General features: G+C 41.8%; 1 protein-coding gene across 1 annotated transcript in view; it reads right to left on the bottom strand.

Moving 5' to 3' along the window:
• LOC114641188 (V-set domain-containing T-cell activation inhibitor 1-like) overlaps positions 1-20131 on the bottom strand; it is a 47565-nt gene that overhangs the window by 23975 nt on the left and 3459 nt on the right. Inside the window, exons 2-3 of the mRNA XM_051926040.1 lie at positions 10049-10108; positions 8121-8471 (exon numbers count right to left, since the gene is read on the bottom strand). Of these exons, the coding sequence (XP_051782000.1) occupies positions 8121-8471; positions 10049-10097 (400 nt within the window). The 5' untranslated portion in view covers positions 10098-10108. The remainder of the gene's footprint in view (positions 1-8120; positions 8472-10048; positions 10109-20131) is intronic.

Below are 20131 nucleotides of genomic sequence, written 5' to 3'. Positions count from 1 at the left end.
ATTCAAGAGGGGAATACATTTTTCAGGCTTGGCCTTTCTGTATTCTGATGTCTGATTCTCTCAATGCTACCACTCATCCTAAGCATTTAAAGTTATCAATCCATGATATTTATTGTCCTTTGAGTTCAGTGTTGGAGTTTGACTGTTGACTGGTGTTTGCTTCTGTCTTTCTGATGTTGACTTCAATGCCTACTTCTTTAGCTAGTTTAGCTGTGGTTATAAGTTGAGGTTTTGCTCTTTCCCTGCTTCCTTTAAGTAAAGAAATATTGTCATCCAAATCCAAATCATATTCTGTGATATCATCTACTGTTGAATTCTTCTCTGCACTTGTAATATTTCTATTGCACTATTATATTGCATTGAGGATGACTCGTGTTCTGTGTACTGCATTGTGTTGTATTGACCCCCTTCTTTTTGACACCCACTGCACGCCCAACCTACCTGGAAAGGGGTCTCTCTTTGAACTGCCTTTTCCCAAGGTTTCTTCTATTTTTTCCCCACAAGGGTTTTTTTGGGAGTTTTTCCTTGTCTTCTTAGAGAGTCGAGGCTGGGGGGCTGTCAAGAGGTAGGGCCTGTTAAAGCCCACCACGGCCCTCCTTGTGTGATTTGGGACTTTACAAATAATAAATTGTATTGTATTGTATCTGATTACAGGCTATCTATCTATCTATCTATCTATCTATCTATCTATCTATCTATCTATCTATCTATCTATCTATCTATCTATCTGTCTGTCTGTCTGTCTGTCTGTCTGTCTGTCTGTCTGTCTGTCTGTCTGTCTGTCTGTCTGTCTGTCTGTCTGTCTGTCTGTCTGTCTTGGACATCTTCTCCTATTCTCCTATGGAGTCTGCACATCCAACCTACCTGGAAAGGAGTCTCTCTCTGAACTACCTTTCCCAGGGTTTCTTCCATTATTTTTGGGAGTTTTTTCTTGTCTTCTTAGAGAGTCAAGGCTGGGGGGCTGTCAAGAGGCAGGGCCTGTTAAAGCCCATTACTGCACTTCTTGTGTGATTTTGGGCTATACAAAAATAAATTGTATTGTACTGTATTGTATTGTCAGTAAAGTCTAAGTTGAAGATTCATATAAATGGAAATTGACTTTATTTCTTTGGCTTGGGGACAAACCCAGATACTCCATTTTGTGTGTGTTGGGTTTCAGCTCATTTGAGAGTGAAATCTATGATGATGATGAAGAGGATGGGCACAAGTGATTCACCTTAGAGAACGTCAGTTCTTTAGAGAGTTGAACCCTCCGACATGAAGCTTTTGAAATCTGCGTAGGTGGTCTGAATGTCCTTGAAGATTTTGGTTGATATCCCATATCATTTGAGGATTCTACACATAATTGTATTTCTTGAATGAATCAAATGCTTTCTTGAAGTCAACAAATACAACACAGAGTGGTTTATTCATTTCGTTGGCAGTTTTGATTATTCATCTTAGACCCCAGCAACTAACCTGGTGTAACACCAAGATAGTCGCACCTCCAGCCTCTGCCACATGTATAGCTCTTCCACCTAGGATGTGACCCTGTGCAGCTGTCCAGAAGTTTCATACCCGCGTCTCCCACTGTGTCACTTCCATTCAACAAGTGCTTCCCAAAACTATTTAGAAAACAAAAGTAAAACTATAAATCATTTTATTTTCTAATTAAACTAAGCCCCATGACATGGTTTCTCACAATTATTCCATTACAAATGAAGCCCGCAGTATTTACAGTTCTCAATAAATATGCCCGTGAGTGCATAAACAACACAATAGAGCAAAATGCACAATGAAACACTGCAAGATTCCTCTGTGACAAGGCTGAGGTGGGTTGTATCCATTAAACATATGCAAGGCGGCTTGAGCTCACACGCACAGGAAAAAAACAAAACACGGCAAACTAGATATACAACTGTGAGACCCGTTTTTATGGGTTTGTGAAGAAGGAGGAATTAAGTGTGAAACCACCACTAACTTTTGATCCTTCTGTTTCCATAAAATGGAGGAAGAGAAAGCCTGGGAGGAACCCTTGGAGTTTCGCATGAAGCTCGCCCCTTCCCATCTTGGTGATCTATATACTGAAGGACCACACAAAGTTTCCATTTATTCACTTTTCAGGACACTAGCTGTCTAAGTCCATGCTATAAAATGGCCGAGGTCCTAGAAACTATTGAAATCGTCAGAAGATAAACTGAAATGTAGAGTTGTCAGGTAAATGAAAGGAACTTCTCTGGGTGTCTCTCTCCTAGGAGGATTCGTTTTGCCGACATGCTCGCCTCGCTTGTGTAAAAGTAAAAGGGATACCGGTTTGCCGATGTTAGCGGCTAAACGACGTTGTCTTTCTTCTGAGGTTTTGTTTCTGCTGACATGCTGGCCTTGGTTGTGTTATTATTGACTAAGCGAGTTCTCTGTTTTCTTGAAGGCAGAGCCCTTACCCCGACTCCACCTCTCACTTCTGACACACACACTTCCACACATAGACATATATATATGGTTGCCAGACCCAGCCAGGATGCCTGGAAGGACGAGGAGGCAGTCAGTACGTCTCCTGGGCTGCGATGGGGCAACCACCCTGGATAAGCAGGTGACCACGGGGATGGAGCAAGGAGGCACAAACCCGTGGGGGCCCGTGGCTACCGCCACGGGGGACTACAAGTCTCCTAATGCCTGGGAGCTCTGCACTTCCGCCACACCTGGGAAGGTGGGGGAAGATCCTTCCAGCGACCCCCGGAGTGCTTCCAGGTGCAAGGGCAGCACTTCCACCACACCAGGAAGTGCTGCTGAAAGAACATCATCAAGCACCTGGAGCACATCCGGGTGGAAATAAAAGGGGTCGCCTCCCTACAATCAGGGAGCTAGAGTCAGGAGCAGGACGAAGCTCCCATGAGGAGAGGAAAGGCGGCCCACGGACATTTGAGAGGAAGGCCCGTGTGGAGGGTGATTGGTGCTGGGAGCACTGTGCGCTGTGTGGGACTTATTATTGCTTTAATAAACGTGTTTTTTGGATAAAGTACTGGTGTTAGTTTGATGGCGTTCAGACCCGTGCTCACAATATATATATATATATAAATCCAACGTATGTCTGTCTGTCTGCTTTTCATGAAAGAACTACTTAACGGATTTCGATCGGGTTTTTTTTCTGTAATTTACTTGAACATTCAGGTTGATTTTGCGAATTCTTTTATCGCGCTAAGCATCATAGTTTGCTTGCGGTTCCAATTTGTGCAAATCCGAGAGCCATGCAGCCGGCCGATAGGAAGGAGGCGGTCCCTCGTCACTCACACGTCAGCCTCCATTCGAGTCGCTCCACCTCCACCACGTGTTGGAGTGCACCTCGCCTCCACTTAGCTAACGGTACCTGTTTGTTCAACAGACATTATCACCTAGAGATTGTTAAGGAGTAACGTTTGATGTTTTTGAGAGAGAGATCAGAGCTACATATGTTTTAGAGGGTAGCTGCTGATTTCCAGAGATATCACGGCCATGTGCTTTTCCCCCAACATGGGGATGATCTCCCGTCAGAGCTGAACACGATCAGATACAGTGCCAGCGTTTGACATGGGAGCGTAACTACCTTCCTCTTGGCCAGAATTATATTTTTTTAATTGATTTTTAAAGTTTGTTGTGTTTCACTACTACATGGGCGGAGGTGTGGGGGACAGCTAGCATATTATAAAATTAAATTAAATTAAATCAATGTAATGTAATGCATGGAAATCTAATTAACAAAGAATTATTTGCATAACCTTTTCTAACCTACTCAATGAACTTTACAAAGACAGTGCCACTTCAACCACCATGGTCATCAGACTAAAAAGCACATTATCAAAAATACAATATCCCCACCGTGACACATGGTGATGGCAGAATCAGGCTGTGAGCATTCTTCTCTGTACCAGGCCACTGGAAGGATTCTGAGGGAATACATGGAAATCCTAGAGAAGTCGGTCAGAACCCTGCACCCTGGGAGAAGGCAACAAGGCCAAGCACAAAGCCAAAGCTACAGAGGAATGGCTTCAAAACAACAACGTGAATGTCCTGGAGTGGCCGAGTCAGAGTCCAGTGCTCATATTTATCAAGTGTCTCAGAGTAGGAAACTGGTCCTAACTAGCTCAGAGTGAAGCAAATTTGGAGTAAGAGTAATAGCATTTTATCAATTTTTCAAATTTAGGAAACTAAACCTAACTTCATCCGGTTTTAGGAGCAGCTTAATATTGTGAAGAGGCAACAATTACATGCAGCTTAGTGTATTATGCTACCGTATTGTGTTCTCCTTTTGCCCCTTCTTCTGCTTGGAATATTATCCATCCATCCATCCATTTTCCAACCCGCTGAATCCGAACACAGGGTCACGGGGGTCTGCTGGAGCCAATCCCAGCCAACACAGGGCACAAGGCAGGAAACAATCCTGGGCAGGGTGCCAACTCACCGCAGGACACACACAAACACACCCACACACCAAGCACACACTAGGGCCAATTTAGAATCGCCAATCCACCTAACCTGCATGTCTTTGGATTGTGGGAGGAAACCGGAGCGCCCGGAGGAAACCCACGCAGACACGGGGAGAACATGCAAACTCCACGCAGGGAGGACCCGGGAATCGAACCCAGGTCCCCAGATCTCCCAACTGCGAGGCAGCAGCGCTACCCACTGCGCCACCGTGCCGCCCTGGAATATTATTATTATTATTATTATTATTACTAGCTGTACCCGGCCACGCGTTGCTGTGGCTCAGTCTGGTTAAATGGAAAAGAAAGAAAAGAGAAAGCGCATGTTTCTAATATGTTTAATTTCACAATGCTTGTGGGTATACAATATTTTTTGTTGTTCCATTGTCTGTGCAGATATAGAGATTGTCTGGTTTGCCAACTCTAGAACACGTAACATATAATTGTCCATGTGAGAAGCAATCCGTGTCTAGATCTAAACCGCACAATTCTAAAGATTGGCCCTGAGCTTTGTTGATGGTGACTGCAAACGCTAATCGAATTGGGAATTGCAATCTCTTAAATTGAAATGGCATATCAGTTGGAATCATAGGAATGCGAGGAATGAGGACATCTTCACCTTTGAAAGGTCCTGTCAAGATTGTTGCTTCTATGACGTTGCTCATTAATTTTTTTTACTGCAAGCCGCGTGCCGTTGCAAAGCTTTGGCTGGTTGATATTTCGCAACATGATAATTGGCACGGCAATTTTAAATTGCAGTACGTGCGGTGGTATCCCTGGCAGATCGAGTGAATTCAAAAATTCTGTTGGATAATTAACCGCTTCATCTGCTTCCACAACAGTGTCGACAGACTTGTATGTGACTGCCTCGGTTTGAATGGACTGAATAATATTGTTAAGTTCGTAGACGTCTTTGTTTTTGGCCGCAAGAATAGCTCGTTCACTCAGCCAATCGTGATTCTTATAATTGGTTTGAATATTGGGAAATACTTTTTCAACCAATTCTTCTTTTGACGTCACTAAATTGCAGAAGTTATGAGGCTATGAAATTCGTCCTGAGGTCAGATCAACCGGCACCTTTCCGTTCCCAATTTCCAGCAATTGATTTGAGAATATCTCAGCTGATCGATCGTTTTGCACACATATTTGTAGTTAATTTTAACGTCTTTACATGTCACCACAAAGTAGAGTATTTCGGGCAAGCATTTATTTCGTCCGCTGGTGTTGATCGAGGAATTACAGGTAATGTTTGCCTGAAATCTCCTGCAACTGATATTAATGCGTTCCCAAATGGTCTGATTTTTCCACGCAAATCTTGCAATGATCGATCAAGAGCGATTTTTTGTGTGCCATTGTGCATTCATCCCAAACAATAAGTGCATTTCTGCAATACTTTTCCCATGCCGGATGCTTTGGAAATGTTGCACGTGGGAGGATCGTAAATCGGAAACATTGAAATGGAATCGTAAAATATTTAGTATAGTGTGTGTTGCTTCTATGTCCAACAGATGGCGTTGTTTTTCAAAAAAAGCATGTTTTTACCTGTCACAAGTGTGACATCTATATAATATAGGTATATAAAAACACGCACGTATTCGAATGCAACGTTGTGTCAAAATTTCAAAGCAATCGGTGAAGAACTTTCGGAGATTTAAGATTTTGAACAAACGAACATTTACATTTTAATTTATATAGATTCTTCTTCTTCTTCTTCTTCTTCTTCTTCTTCTTCTTCTTCTTCTTCTTCTTCTTATTATTATTATTATTATTATTATCATCCAGTTTAATAAAAGAATATGACTCTGTGTGTCTATGTGTCCATCTAGTTGCTATGTCTCCGCCATTCCATATTTAGCACTAAAATGCATAGCATTATGCATTTCAACAGGTGGTGCATCACAAACATTAACAACTACTTTTACGAATCCCATAGCAAATGACATATAGCATATACAAATGCTAAATGTGGTGCACTGCAAACATTAACATTGAGGTCTACATTGACTAAGATTTCATCCAAGCTTAGACTGATAGCAGAAATAGTTATAATAATAATAATAATAATAATAATAATTAATAATTACTATTATTATTTTTTTTCTTTTTTATTATTATCATTATTATCATCCAACTTAATAAAAGGATATGAGTCTGGGTGTCTATGTGTCCATCTAGTTGCTATGTCTCTGCCATTCCATATTTAGTAATAAAATGCATAGCATTATTCATTCCAACAGGTGGTGCATCACAAACATTAACAACTGCTTTTACGAATCACATAATAATAATAATTAATAATAATAATAGGCGGCAAGGTGGCGCAGTGGGTAGGGCTGCTGCCTCGCAGTTGGGAGATCTGGGGACCTGGGTTCACTTCCCGGGTCCTCCCTAGCGTGGAGTTTGCATGTTCTCCCCGTGTGTGCGTGGGTTTCCTCCGGGCGCTCCGGTTTCCTCCCACAGTCCAAAGACATGCAGGTTAGGTGGATTGGCGATTGTAAATTGGCCCTAGTGTGTGCTTGGTGTGTGGGTGTGTTTGTGTGTGTCCTGCGGTGGGTTGGCACCCTGCCCGGGATTGGTCCCTGCCTTGTGCCCTGTGTTGGCTGGGATTGGCTCCAGAAGATCCCCGTGACCCTGTGTTTGGATTCAGCGGGTTGGAAAATGGATGGATGGATGGATTATTATTATTATTATTATTATTATTATTATTATTATTATTATCTTAGCATTAGTTTCAGAAAACCTCAAAAATGTCATCATGATTTCCAGGGAAGCTACAAAAATGCCTTCATGAGTGCCATAAAATCGTGATGTCATTCACTCTTCAGAGGGAGTAGATGGAGAGCACTTCATAACTTCTCATATCCTACTCTGAGGTAGGAGAAGTCTTAGTCTAACCAGACTTTTACTGCAATCCCTTCATAAACACGAGCACAGATCTTCATCCAACGGATAATTTATGGCTGGACTTGACAAAGGCTGTTCACTCACGATCCCCATGACACCTGACAGAGCTGGAGAAGAATGGAGAAAAATGGAATAGCTGACAGAGAGCAAACTGACTCAAGACTGTCATGGCTTCCATCTACTAAATACTGACTTGAAGGGGGTGTATACTTATGCAATCAATGACATTATGTTTTATATTTGTAGTTGTTTGATATCACTCTGCCCAGGTCTGTTATCACTTTGACATTAAAGAGGTCACATGCACTCCATCACAAGATCTGACCTGTCGTTGACATCATCAAGGGGTGACATATAACAGGAAAAATGTACAAATTGACCAAAACCATCTTTAAAGAAACACTGAAGAAAAAATAGTAAATACGTGTAAGTGTGTCCAGATTTTGAACCCAGCTAGAGAGTATAGACCAGAGCACTAATGGCTCATGCCCCTTGACAGCTGGTGTGAGGAGTCTGCATGTTCCACTCATGTTCATGTGCTTTATAAATTTGTCTTAAGTCAGTGAGTTTACCCCTTGTGGATGGGCAGCCCTTTCACCCATCCATTCTGAATCTTCAGCACTCTGACCTTTTATCCCCTTTGATGGTCAGTCAGTTTCCTTGTTGCCCATTTTCCCTTTTTTAACTCTTATATCCCAAAATTACTAGTTGCTCTTAACACGCTTTGGCACACCCCTAGCACTTGAAAGAGGACATGAAAGCCAGTTTGATGTGTCTTACCGCTCAAGATTTGCAGAAGTGAATGTTCTGTCCAGTATCCAGTAGACATGTAAGCCTGACATGTATACAGCCCAGCATCATCCAAGTCAACGTTCCTTAGCAGCAATGAGAAGTTTCCACTTGGCAGCTCCTTCACAAACACCTCTGTCCTTCCCTTGAAACGTCCGTCTTGATGCATGTGCACATCAGCACCCATCTCATGCCGGTGAACAACCGTGGTCTTGTTGAAGAGCCAGTCAAGCACCTGAACCGAAATCGACATGCTAGCCTTCACTGGAATGCTGCAGTTCAGAAGAACTGTGGAGCCCACAATGGCTTCAACTTCTGGAACTTCATCACCTGAGTCAATGTCTGGAACAAGAAAGAAAAGTCAGCTTTGACAGATCATGTGGGACCCTAAGATAATGTCACCAACTGTTTTACTACCTTGGCATTACAGTGCCTTCCTGCCTCTGCTAATAACTTCTAATAGTTATGATGGTCATATCCTCCTATCTCTGCCACTTATCTCCTTTGTCAGGACACCTCTGGTCCTCAGTCAGACCCATCCAGGTCCAGTGAACCGCCATCAGTGGTCCACATCCTGGATCTGTCCACTAACTCCAGTCCTGTGATGTTCTGAACTCACACAGAACAGTAAGAGGATAAAACTCATTTAGCTGGATAGTCAAACACTGCCCTTGTGTGCCTGAGCTCGTCCAAATCAAATCACAAATGTGAAGACAGGATGCCACCATTAAACTGTGAGGTCATAAATGGTGTCCTTCAGGGCTCAGGACGCAGACCATTACTGTGGTCACTGTGTATGCTGTGATTACGAGACTGGACAGGTGGAGTGTCCAGTCTGACTGGTGTAGTATTTTTAGATAGATAGATAGATAGATAGATAGATAGATAGATAGATAGATAGATAGATAGATAGATAGATAGATAGATAGATAGATAGATAGATAGATAGATAAACAACATTTAATCCACATTAGTAAATGGATAAGTGTCTATGTGTTTGTCTGTGAGCTTGTCCATTTGTTATATTTCTTTCATTCCAACAGATGGCGCATCATAAACATTAACACTGTTTTTATGAATCCCATACCGAATAGCATATAACACAGATGCATACATGTATTTATACTGCATTGAGAATTCAACCCATCTTGATAATCATCATAATTCTTTACATTTATATAATGCTTTTTCTCACCACTCAAAGTGCTTCTGTGAGTGGGGAGCCACTTTAACCACCACTAATGTGCAGCACTCACCTGAATGATGCGACAGTAGCCATTTTTGTGCCAGTATGGTCACCATAAATTATCTGTTAGATAGCCAATTAGAGACAGGGTATGATTAGGGGGGCAGAATGACCAGGCTGTGGTCGGCAATTTAGCCAAGACATCGGGATACACCCTACAGTTTACGAAGGATGCTCAGGGATGACAACAGAGAATCAGAACCTCAGGTTTATGTCTCATCCAAAGGACACCGCCATTTTTACAGTCCAGTGCCCATATCACTGCACTGGGACACTGGAATACAAATTCACACTTCAGGGTCAGCGCCCCCTGCTGGCCACACCAACACCTCTTCCAGCAGTAAGCCAAGCTTTTCCTAGATGGTTTCCCATCTAAATACTGGCTGGGCTTGCATATGCTTAGCTTCAGGTGGGTGACCTCTTCTGAGGTGCATCTGGTATGGCTGCTAGATGAGTAGCACAGCTAGTTGATGGATAAAAAGTTTGGCAATTCATTCGCCTTCAGCCTATCACTCCCTTCATTTCAGAGTTGACATTCATATGTTTCCTTATCATTAAAAACCTCAAGACTTCTGCTTGCACTCTGCTGTTGACTCTGACCCTAAGCACACACATTTACATTTAACATGTAAGTCACCTTTGAACTGTTAAGTGAATTAAATATTTTTCTCACCAAGGCCAAACATCAGGAAGAAGAATCCGAGCAGAGATGTGACTAACATGATGTTGAAATCTGAAAAAGACAAAAGACAAATGCAATCTTGTTGCCCTGCAGTCAGTCACTTGTGAAGTTAAACTGTCTCGGTGACCCATGCCAGGTGACCTCAGACTGGAGGATAGCTCAGAGCTCAGCTGTCTTCTGTGTTCCCGATGTGTCCTTCTGTGCGTCACAGTCTTGTGTCACAGGTGCTGTCCATCAAATATCTCTTTTGAATCAGAGGGATGCTGTCAGGTGGGCTCTGGTGAAGTAGTGAGGAAACCACCAAAAAGAGAAGGCCAGGAGCAGAGTGGGCCTGCAGTGAAGTGAGGTGAGGCTTCCCTCTGACGTACAGCAGAAGGCACTTGATTTTAAACACACAGTCATTCATTAATGTTCATTCCGGCTGTAGACATGGCAGTCACACAAGCTGTTCCACACCCCTTGACTTTATAAAAATCCAAATGTATCCTACAGAGTTCCCTGTTTGGTTAAGCACACTGGCAAATAAACTTTTTGAACACACAGAAAAACAAAAAAGGGTATGAGAGTAAAACGAGAGACGAGATTCAAGGTCATGAGAACAAGCAAGAGGTCAAAACCAACGGTAACACGCAAGTCTTTTCTGAGAGTTTTTGGCATACTCAGATCAGATGAAGAAATGGCTTCCCAGTCATTTCGATTAAGCACAGGTCACGACTGCAGAGGCCACGTCCCTAGAAACACAGGGAAGCAGACCTAACAATGAGATTACAAAATGGCGGGGAGTGAGAACCTAAAATGTTGTCCATTGGAATTACATAATGATGGCAATTGAGAACCTAAAATGGCATCTAAGATATTTGCAAAACAAAACACAACTTCTGAATCATTTCAAAATTCAAGGAGGTAATAAATGGAAAAGAATCCTTGATCTCAATAACCCCCGATACAAGTACAAAAGTATACTGAATAAAATCCAATTATGGCACTGCCTCAAGAATAGAAGAGAAGGTGTTGTGCCCTCTACTGGCTTAAGGTAGAAGTCCCCAATTCAAGGCCAACATCCGGTTCACTACATAACCCCTGTGTCCCCTATCATTCACCTACTTAAGCTCCAAATGTAAAATCAATCAATCGATTGCAGGTAAACACGTCATGCTCTACTTATGAAGAGGCTTGGTGTGCTGTTCAGCACTGTAAGGCACTATATAAAATTGACAAACCCTTATTTTTCTTTTTTCTGCTTCCTTCCCAATGACTGACCAGTTAGATTGTCTGGAGACTCCGATCTGTTCTACTTGTGTGTGCCTTGTGCTTGACTAACGCCCCTCCAAGGATGGTCCCTGCCTTACACCCAATGCTGTTGTGGTAGGCTCCTGCTTCTTGTGAGACTGAACTGGACTAAACCAGTACAAATCATGGATGGACAAATGTCCATTTCTCTCAAACGATAGCTGAAAAAAATGTGAAATCTTAATGGGGCAAACGTAGACACCACTGACAAGTAGTGTGACCTTGAGCGAGTCATTTCACTATCAGTGTTCACACAGTTTGGTAAATCATTTCCACTTCTGGTGGGCTTCACTTGCTATATGCAACCACATTTTTTCACTTCCTGCTGGATGTCACTCTAGGCTTTCAGACCCTCAACTCAATGACAGAGTCCATCTTCAGATCTTTGTTTCCATGTCCTGCATTAGGAAGAACAGGAAAGTCTTAAAGGTTATACTGATTCTACGATTTAGTGGTTCCCATCTCCCTTTATTTAGGCTGCAGGTCTATAAGACTATGTTTTTTGCCCAGGGGTTTGATAGTTCCCCTCATAATTTTCTGGTCCTCAGGGCTATTATATTTATTTATTTTTTTGCAATGAGTTTGGTTATTCTTCTCAGCCTTTTAAGTTTCAGGCGATTAACACTTTGATATTTTGTGCCACTGATCAATTTTCGAAACTCTGTAAGCAGTTACTCGTAGCTTCCATCCCAAATAAGGGTGATGTAATTAAGTATGAAAAGCATCAGGGGCCTCATGTACAGAATTTACACTATAACATGGCGTACGGACAAGAATGGAAATGTGCATACAGTGATGTGTAAAACTGTGTGTAAGCAAAGTACCATGCACTTTCCCTTTATAAATCCCAGTCAAGATGAATTTCAACATACATGCACATGCCTACAGCCCCACTCCGACTCCTGCCAGAGTTACACCTATTTGAATATGCAAATCAATATAAATAGCCCCTTCCATTCAATGTTTTGTTAAATGGCAAAAGCACATGTGAAAAAGAAGAATTTCTGCAAATGCAAAATGGAGGTCCTGCTCAGTGAAGTGGAGACAAAGAAAAACATACTATTTGGTGGCTTAAGCAGTGGTATAAGCAACAAAATGAAATTGATGGAGTGGCACAGCGGAGCGAAGGAACTCAAAACTATTATTTTAGACAGTGCCTGAAATAAAAAAAAGTGGTCAGATATTAAAATCGATGTGAGGCGCGGCCCACCGTTTGTCATATGTAAGAATCATAGAAAAGAAAAAAAAGGGACACTGAATAAAAAAGGTCTATGTTGAGATTAAAGTCAATATGTCAACTTTAACCTCAAAATTTCAACTTCAATCTTGTCGTTTAATTTGTCATTAAAGTAGAACATTGTAAACTTCATCTTAAAACCAATGTTTAATATGCTAGAGTTTCTCAGATCCCATCGTAGCTAAAGTAGCACGTTCAAAGCTCAGTGTTCTCTGACCCAGTTGTTAATCACTCTGTGCTTCTTAAATAGGCTTTATCTTACACTGACAGGAACACTCAGGCAGTGATCGCCACACAGAATACATTACATTCATGATATTATAGCTCTCTGAAACTTTTAGTGATCAAGATAAGATGAATACTTGATATCATTTTCATGATGAAATGCATTAAAGCATGCATTAAACATGTGGGGGCATTGTGACACAGCGATAGTGTAGCTGCTTCTCAGTAAGGGGGTCACGTCCTGGGTGTACCCTGTCTGGAGTCTGTATGCTTTCCTGGTGGACTTCCTTCCAAAATCATGCAGGTTAGAGGATTTAGGGATGATGATAAATTGATGATACTAGTGTATGTGTGTGCTCATATGCACACTGAGGTGAGTTGGCGCCCCATCCAGGGATTATTCATGCCTCGTGCACAATGCTTGCTGGTACGATGGATAGATGGATGGAATAATTAAACATGTATAATGAAGATTTGTTAAATGTTTCAATGATCCAGTTGGCTGCAAGAATCGCAAGGCTGAGCCAAGGAGAAGTTGCAAACCTGACATTGTGGCGTCAGGAAAACTGCCTCCAGCTCAACGTTGGCAAAACCAAGGAGCTGGTGGTGGACTTCAGCAGGAGACAGCAGCGGGACAATAAGACCCTCATCATTAACCGCACTCCAGTGGAAAGGGTGAACAGTTTTAAATTACCTGGGGGTTCACATCTCTGAGGACCTGACATGAACTTCAGACCAAAAGGGCAAAGCGGAGACTCTACCATCTCAGATGGCTTAGGAAGTTTGGGGTCTCTGCAGGGATTCTAAAGACTTTCTACTCTGGTGCTGTGGAAAGTATCCTGACACAGAACATTACATCCTGGTTTGGAAACTGCTGTGTTCAGGACCGTAAAGCCCTACAGAGAGTGATTCATGCAGTGGAACACTGCTGCAGGTCAGCTCCACCATCTATGCAGGACATTTACACCAGATGATGGAGGACCAGAGCTCTCAGGATTATCAAAGACTCCTCTCATGTCATCTGTTAAATTCAGGCAAAAGGTTTTGCAGCATCCTGGCCAGGACAGAGAGACTCAGAAGGAGTTTCTATCCTCAAGTCATAAGATTGTTAAATCAGAACATGCCATCTCATCTATGACCCTCCACATACTTTAGACTGGACTGGACTAAGACACTACCCTTACCTTGTTTTGGAATTGGTCTGTCATTTTAACTGTGCACCTGCCTAACTTTGGTTTTGCACAATAATCACTGCACTATTGCACCTTAACACTTAATTCTACTTTATTCACTTAATTTTGTTTATTTATTATGTTCTATTATACTTTTATCTTTCAATCTAGGACTTTTTTGTTAATCTCACTGATTCTTCTAACTTTGCACAGTTTTGATAAGTGGATCAGGATGCATTTCACTGCGCGTTGTCCTGTATAACTATGCATGTGACAAATAAAGAATCTTGAATCTTGGGGAGGCAAAATGAGAAAGATCCAGTGACTGCATGGTTTGATTCTGTTTTTTGTCATCGGATTATTAATTGGATTTGAACTCACCTGTTTTTAAGGATTATTTATTTATGTATTTAGCACTTATGACAACAGACAGAACTCCTCATATTCTGCAATATGGCCATATTCACGTTAAAAGACCTGCAGGAAGAACAAAGAAGCTTTGGCTGGATAACATTAGAGATGACTGTAAAGTAATACATTTCTTTGTAGTGGAAGCTGAACAACTGCTACAGGATAGACAACAATGGAGAGCTGCTGTGGATAAGCTGTTGTAGCGCGCACTAGCATCGGAGTAGACAAAAGAAGAAGAAGATTTACTTATGTGTTGAGGGAGTACTACACTGTTTCAACACTTTTTGGAAAATAAAAAGCAGTGCACTTTACACCTACAGTACCTCTTGACTGGGTGTGTCCTCATTTGTGTGGCTCATCCTCAGTTATGTTATCGACAGATCCAGGTTCAAGCTGCCAAGGAGCATGGAGCTAACCCGGACCATCACGCTGATCAAGGTAGATAGTGTTTGCCGTCAAGAAATCAGGGATACAAAGATTAAGCTGCATTCAGATTAGCACAAAAGCAGAACTGAAAGACATCTGCAACTCAGGAACAAACAGCTTAAAAAACTGAGAGCTTTTACTACACATACTGTAGTGGGTGGTGACAACATGATGGGCACATCAACATGAATAGCTATAGCACTAAATGCTCGGATGGCTTCTGTAAGAACATGAATAGGGACGGAGATGTTCCTGTTCTCATCACTTATACTACCAATCGCTCCAGAACCTGGACATTAAGGAAGGCTGAAGAAAAGGAGCTCCTAGTTTTTGATATGATGGTTCTTGATTTGCATCTGCTGGAAAAAATCAAGAACAAAGAGGTCAGGAAGTGTCTAAACCAGAGAGAGACAACTGTGAAGTTGTTACATCTCGTCAGTGACTTACAGTGGAAAAGAACAGGGTTGCAAATATTGTACTTCATGGCCATGTTGAAGACTCCATAGGAGAATAGGAGAAGACGTCTGAGATAGATAGATAGATAGATAGATAGATAGATAGATAGATAGATAGATAGATAGATAGATAGATAGATAGATAGATAGATAGATAGATAGATAGATAGATAGATAGGAAAGGTACTATATGATAGATAGATAGATAGATAGATAGATAGATAGATAGATAGATAGATAGATAGATAGATAGATAGATAGATAGATAGATAGATAGATAGATAGATAGATAGATAGATAGATAGATAGATAGATAGATAGGAAAGGTACTATATGATAGATAGACAAACAGACAGACAGACAGACAGACAGACAGACAGACAGACAGACAGACAGACAGACAGACAGATAGATAGATAGATAGATAGATACTGATGTGGTTCCAGTCAACTCTGGCAAGATATGACAAGTTGAGCCTCCCTGCTCTTTTGAGGACTGCGCAGGACACAGATCAATGACGCTCACTTTCAATTCATTTGGGAGCCTATGTCAATGAAGAGCAAGGAACATTGTACAGAGATATGGTCAAAAAGAAGAACGTCTAATGATACCACCCAACCAAAGAGTGACATTATTCTACACAATAAACCACAAACCTGGAATCTTTCGTTAAATACCAATGCCTGACACGTCATGTGTAGTGATTACATGCGTCAACCCATTTCTGAAATCACAGGCCTACAGCCACATTGGTGCAAGCTACACAGGATGCCATTCCAGTCTGTCACCGCGGGGCACACGTACACCAAACTCAAGTCACACATTCACCTAACATGCATGTCTTTTGGGATAAAAGAGATAACCCACATTAGCACAGGGAGAACATGCCAGCTTGAGACAAACAGACCAAGAGTCGGCTGTTGTGTGAACCCTGCTGTGTGGCACTGTGCCGCTCCTGTACTGATTCCAGCTCCCATCTTCAGAATGTCACGTATCTCTTATTTACACAACGTTAATGGTACAGATAAGGCACAACTGGGATTTCAATCCTGCCAAGTACTGTGGGTGTGAACGATGGGCGACTGATGGAGGAAGAGATAACAGCAGAGGAAAACAAGACTCTGGGAGTTATGACTTAGAGGGCCAAAAAAAAATGAATAAATAAACTGGAGATACTGAAGGCACAAAAGCCCTTGGGGACAGTGTAGCTATCTCTGACATGACAACACAAATATGAATGTCATGCTCAGTCACTATCTGTGTGGATTTTGAATGTTCTGTCCTTGTCTGGAAGTGCCGTTCATCTCAAAGATATTGTGTCTCCAAACCAGCCCTGTGTGTGCGTGTGTGGGTGTGCGAATGTATGCCTGTGTACCTGTGTGAGCGAGGTCTGTGAAGAGGCAATACCTGATGTGCCTCTGATGCTGCCAGGATAGGCTGAAGATCCCAGGACCCTGGACTGGATTAAATGGGATAGAAAGTGTCACTTTATGTTACAAAAGAATTGGGTGGCACAGCACTGTTTCTATTTCCATGTCCATGTTCATGTCCATTTCCATTTACTTACTTAGCAGAAGCCTTTGTCCAAAGTGGCTTGGAAATGAAGTCATCATAATCAAGTAAAGATAAATCTGGAGGACTGTTAAGACCAACCGTGACAGGACAAAGTGACACAATTAATCAACACAAGTGAAGAGTTCAGAATAAAATACAAATGACTTAGACTTGCTTAGCAACAAAACAGCTAATGTCAGGTGGACCGAAATCCACCATATAAGAGTCTGTAAATGCTTCAGTGACAGAGGTGGGCAGCTTGTTTCACCAATTAGGAGCTGGACTGAGATTTGACACCACGCAGAGGTAACATCACCAGACATCAATCATCAGCAGACCGACCTGAGTGTGTGAGAAAGAACATAGGACCTCACAAGTGTCTCCATATGCATAGGTACTGACCCATTGACTATTCTGTAGGCAAGCGTCAATGTGTGCCGCTACAACAAACCAATGTAGAGATCTGAAGAGGGGAGTGATGTGTGCCCACCTCAGCTGGCTGAATACCGGAATTCCTGCTGCGTTTTCAATCATCTGCACCAACTTGGTGACACAAGCTGGGTCTCCTGCCAACCGAGAGTTGCAGTAGTCCGGATGTGACAAGACCAAAGCCTGGGAGCATTTTAACATTAGATAAGTATTAACAGTATTAAAGTCATTCAGTGGTAGGCTGATCTGTTTAACTTTAGTATTGAGTTTTTAAATTTTATTTTATGATCTGACTGACTGATCTGCCATTGCATTGTGGTTGATATTTGCTATGTGCTGGTTTGTGTATTTGTGCCAGTGACATGTTTGATTGACTTGTTACTGTGTGAACCTGAGTGCTGCATCTACCTAATGAAGTTTTGTCTGCTCTCATCTCAGTTGCTTATGCTCCCTCAGGCATATTTACTGTCATTCAAAAAAGCTGTGCCCTTATCTCTATTATAATCACAAATTGGTCTCCTGTGCATCAGTGCTAATTTATTTAGGGTGCAACACTGTAATGAACAAAAAAAAGTGGAGAGATTGACCAGAATAAAGTGTTTGAGGTTATTTATTGTATACTTCAATGCCTGTACCTGATTTGTTATTAACACTTGTCATGTTCATAATGCCTGAAGTACTGAACAGCATGTCGAGTGTTTTGGAGGTGGAAAGAGTGTCGGACAGAGTGATGATTATGAAGCTGGAAATTGGATGTGTGATGATGAAGGCTGTTAGTGCAGATGCCGTGCATGTTGGGTGTGCGATGGAGGAGAAAGAAGATTTCTGGAGTGAGTTGGATGAAGTGAAGGACAGTGTATCTGTGTTTTCGTCTGTTTACCCCTTACACTTGTCAGGTTCGTTATTGGATTGGTCTACTCCCGCACCCTAATAATAACACACATATATAGATATGCACATACACTCAGACCCTAAGCAAAACAATGCCCTATGAATGACACACACACAGCTGGTTAACTTCTAGCACTTTAAACCACACAAGTGCCTTAGGAATAACACAACTTGTCACTCTCTCAGCAAATCAAGAATCTTACTTATTATCGGCATGAACAACATACAATCTATAATAATAAAAGGCAAAGCCCTCACTGACTGACTGACTCACTGACTCACTCATCACTAATTCTCCAACTTCCCGTGTAGGTGGAAGGCTGAAATTTGGCAGGCTCATTCCTTACAGCTTACTTACAAAAGTTAGGCAGGTTTCATTTCGAAATTCAAAGCGTAATGGTCATAACTGGAACATATTTTTTGTCCATACACTGTAATGGAGGAGGCGGAGTCACGTATCGCGTCATCACGCCTCCTACGTAATCACGTGAACTAAAAACAAGGAAGAGATTTACAGCATGAGTCACACGCGGGAACGAAGGTAAATGACGTTAATTTTTGACTGTCTTTTAATACTGTGTAAGCATACATATTAACACATGTGCAATTAAACGTGTGCATTTACGGGCTGATTTCTCAGGCTTAAAAGCTCGCCTTTTACTAAAAAGGTAAATGCAAAACTATTTTCAATCAGTTTATTGAAACGCTCCCGTTAAGGATTGCAATAACATATTCGCGAGATAAAAGAACGAAGTAGGGGGAAATGGAGGAAGAGCCGCGAACAGCTAAGAGCAAAAAATTAATTAAACAATTGAGAACGGAGCGAGTTAAGCATACAAGCATGTTCATAAGGGAAACAAAGCACGGTGTAAAACGTAACTTTAAATTAAGTTTATAGAAACGCTCCCGCTGCGGATTGCAATAACATATTCGCGAGATAAAAGTTTAATGAGAACACATGAGGTATAAACGAACCACACGCCGTGGCGCAACGTTAGGGGCAACAGTTTCAACCATTCTATGATCTGCTTCTCGCAACTGAAAGACGGCACATGGCGGATGTTAGCCGACTTGCTGACCGCAACGTTAGGGGCTTCAACTATGGCGCTGACGCCACATCTCAGTGCCAACACTTTGCAGACTGTACTTAAAAGACACGCCCTCCTCACTGGACAGTTAAAAACACCAATCAAACTAACGATGACATCAAGTATTACCCAATCAAAAGTAGGAAAGGAGGCATCTTCATAAAATGCGTGTGGGATGATTTGCATGAGACGCTGCTTTAAAAAAAAAAATGATAAAAAAAATACGGGATAAATCCCGTCCAGTATTGATTCAAAACGGGACGCGCAATTTCATTCTCAAATGCGGCACGATTCCGTATTTTAAAGGACGGGTGGCAACCCTACAGTGCCAGGTAACCACCCATACAATCACATTGTGATTCAGACTAGGAATGCAATGAATGTAATTACCCCGATCTACATACAAGGCGAAAGTCTTGCAACATTCAAAGACGATGGTTTGGGATAAGTACACCATACAACATAAAAGAGCTTATGAAGCCTTGAACCGAAAAAAGCAAGATCTCAGAGATCGTAAAAAAAAAAAAGGAGGTAATGTCGTTTTACTCGCTGTACATTTTAGTCAAACATTACCAGTTATTCCACGAGGAAGACCAGCAGATCAACTCAACGCGTGTTTAAAATCCATGCTTCTCCCACGCTCGGTTATATGTCGCGTGTTCTCGGGTAGGTGCACCAAAAAATTTATACATTTAAGCATGTAATGGGCAAACAAAAAATGAGGTATACCCGAAGGCACTGCAGTAGTACTCAATGTAACTTTACTTCTTAAATGTTAATGTTTTACTGTTTAATAATTTATACGCTTCTTATATGTTGTTCAAATTCTTTTATCAAAATACCACTGACAGCGCAATGCACGATAACATGGAGTGAATACACCATACGCATCTGCC

Source organism: Erpetoichthys calabaricus, chromosome 4, assembly GCF_900747795.2.
Source record: "Erpetoichthys calabaricus chromosome 4, fErpCal1.3, whole genome shotgun sequence".
NCBI classification, from domain to species: Eukaryota; Metazoa; Chordata; class Cladistia; order Polypteriformes; family Polypteridae; genus Erpetoichthys; species Erpetoichthys calabaricus.
The sequence above is the reverse complement of the archived record's forward strand: the minus strand, read 5'-3'. Positions and strand labels throughout refer to the sequence as shown.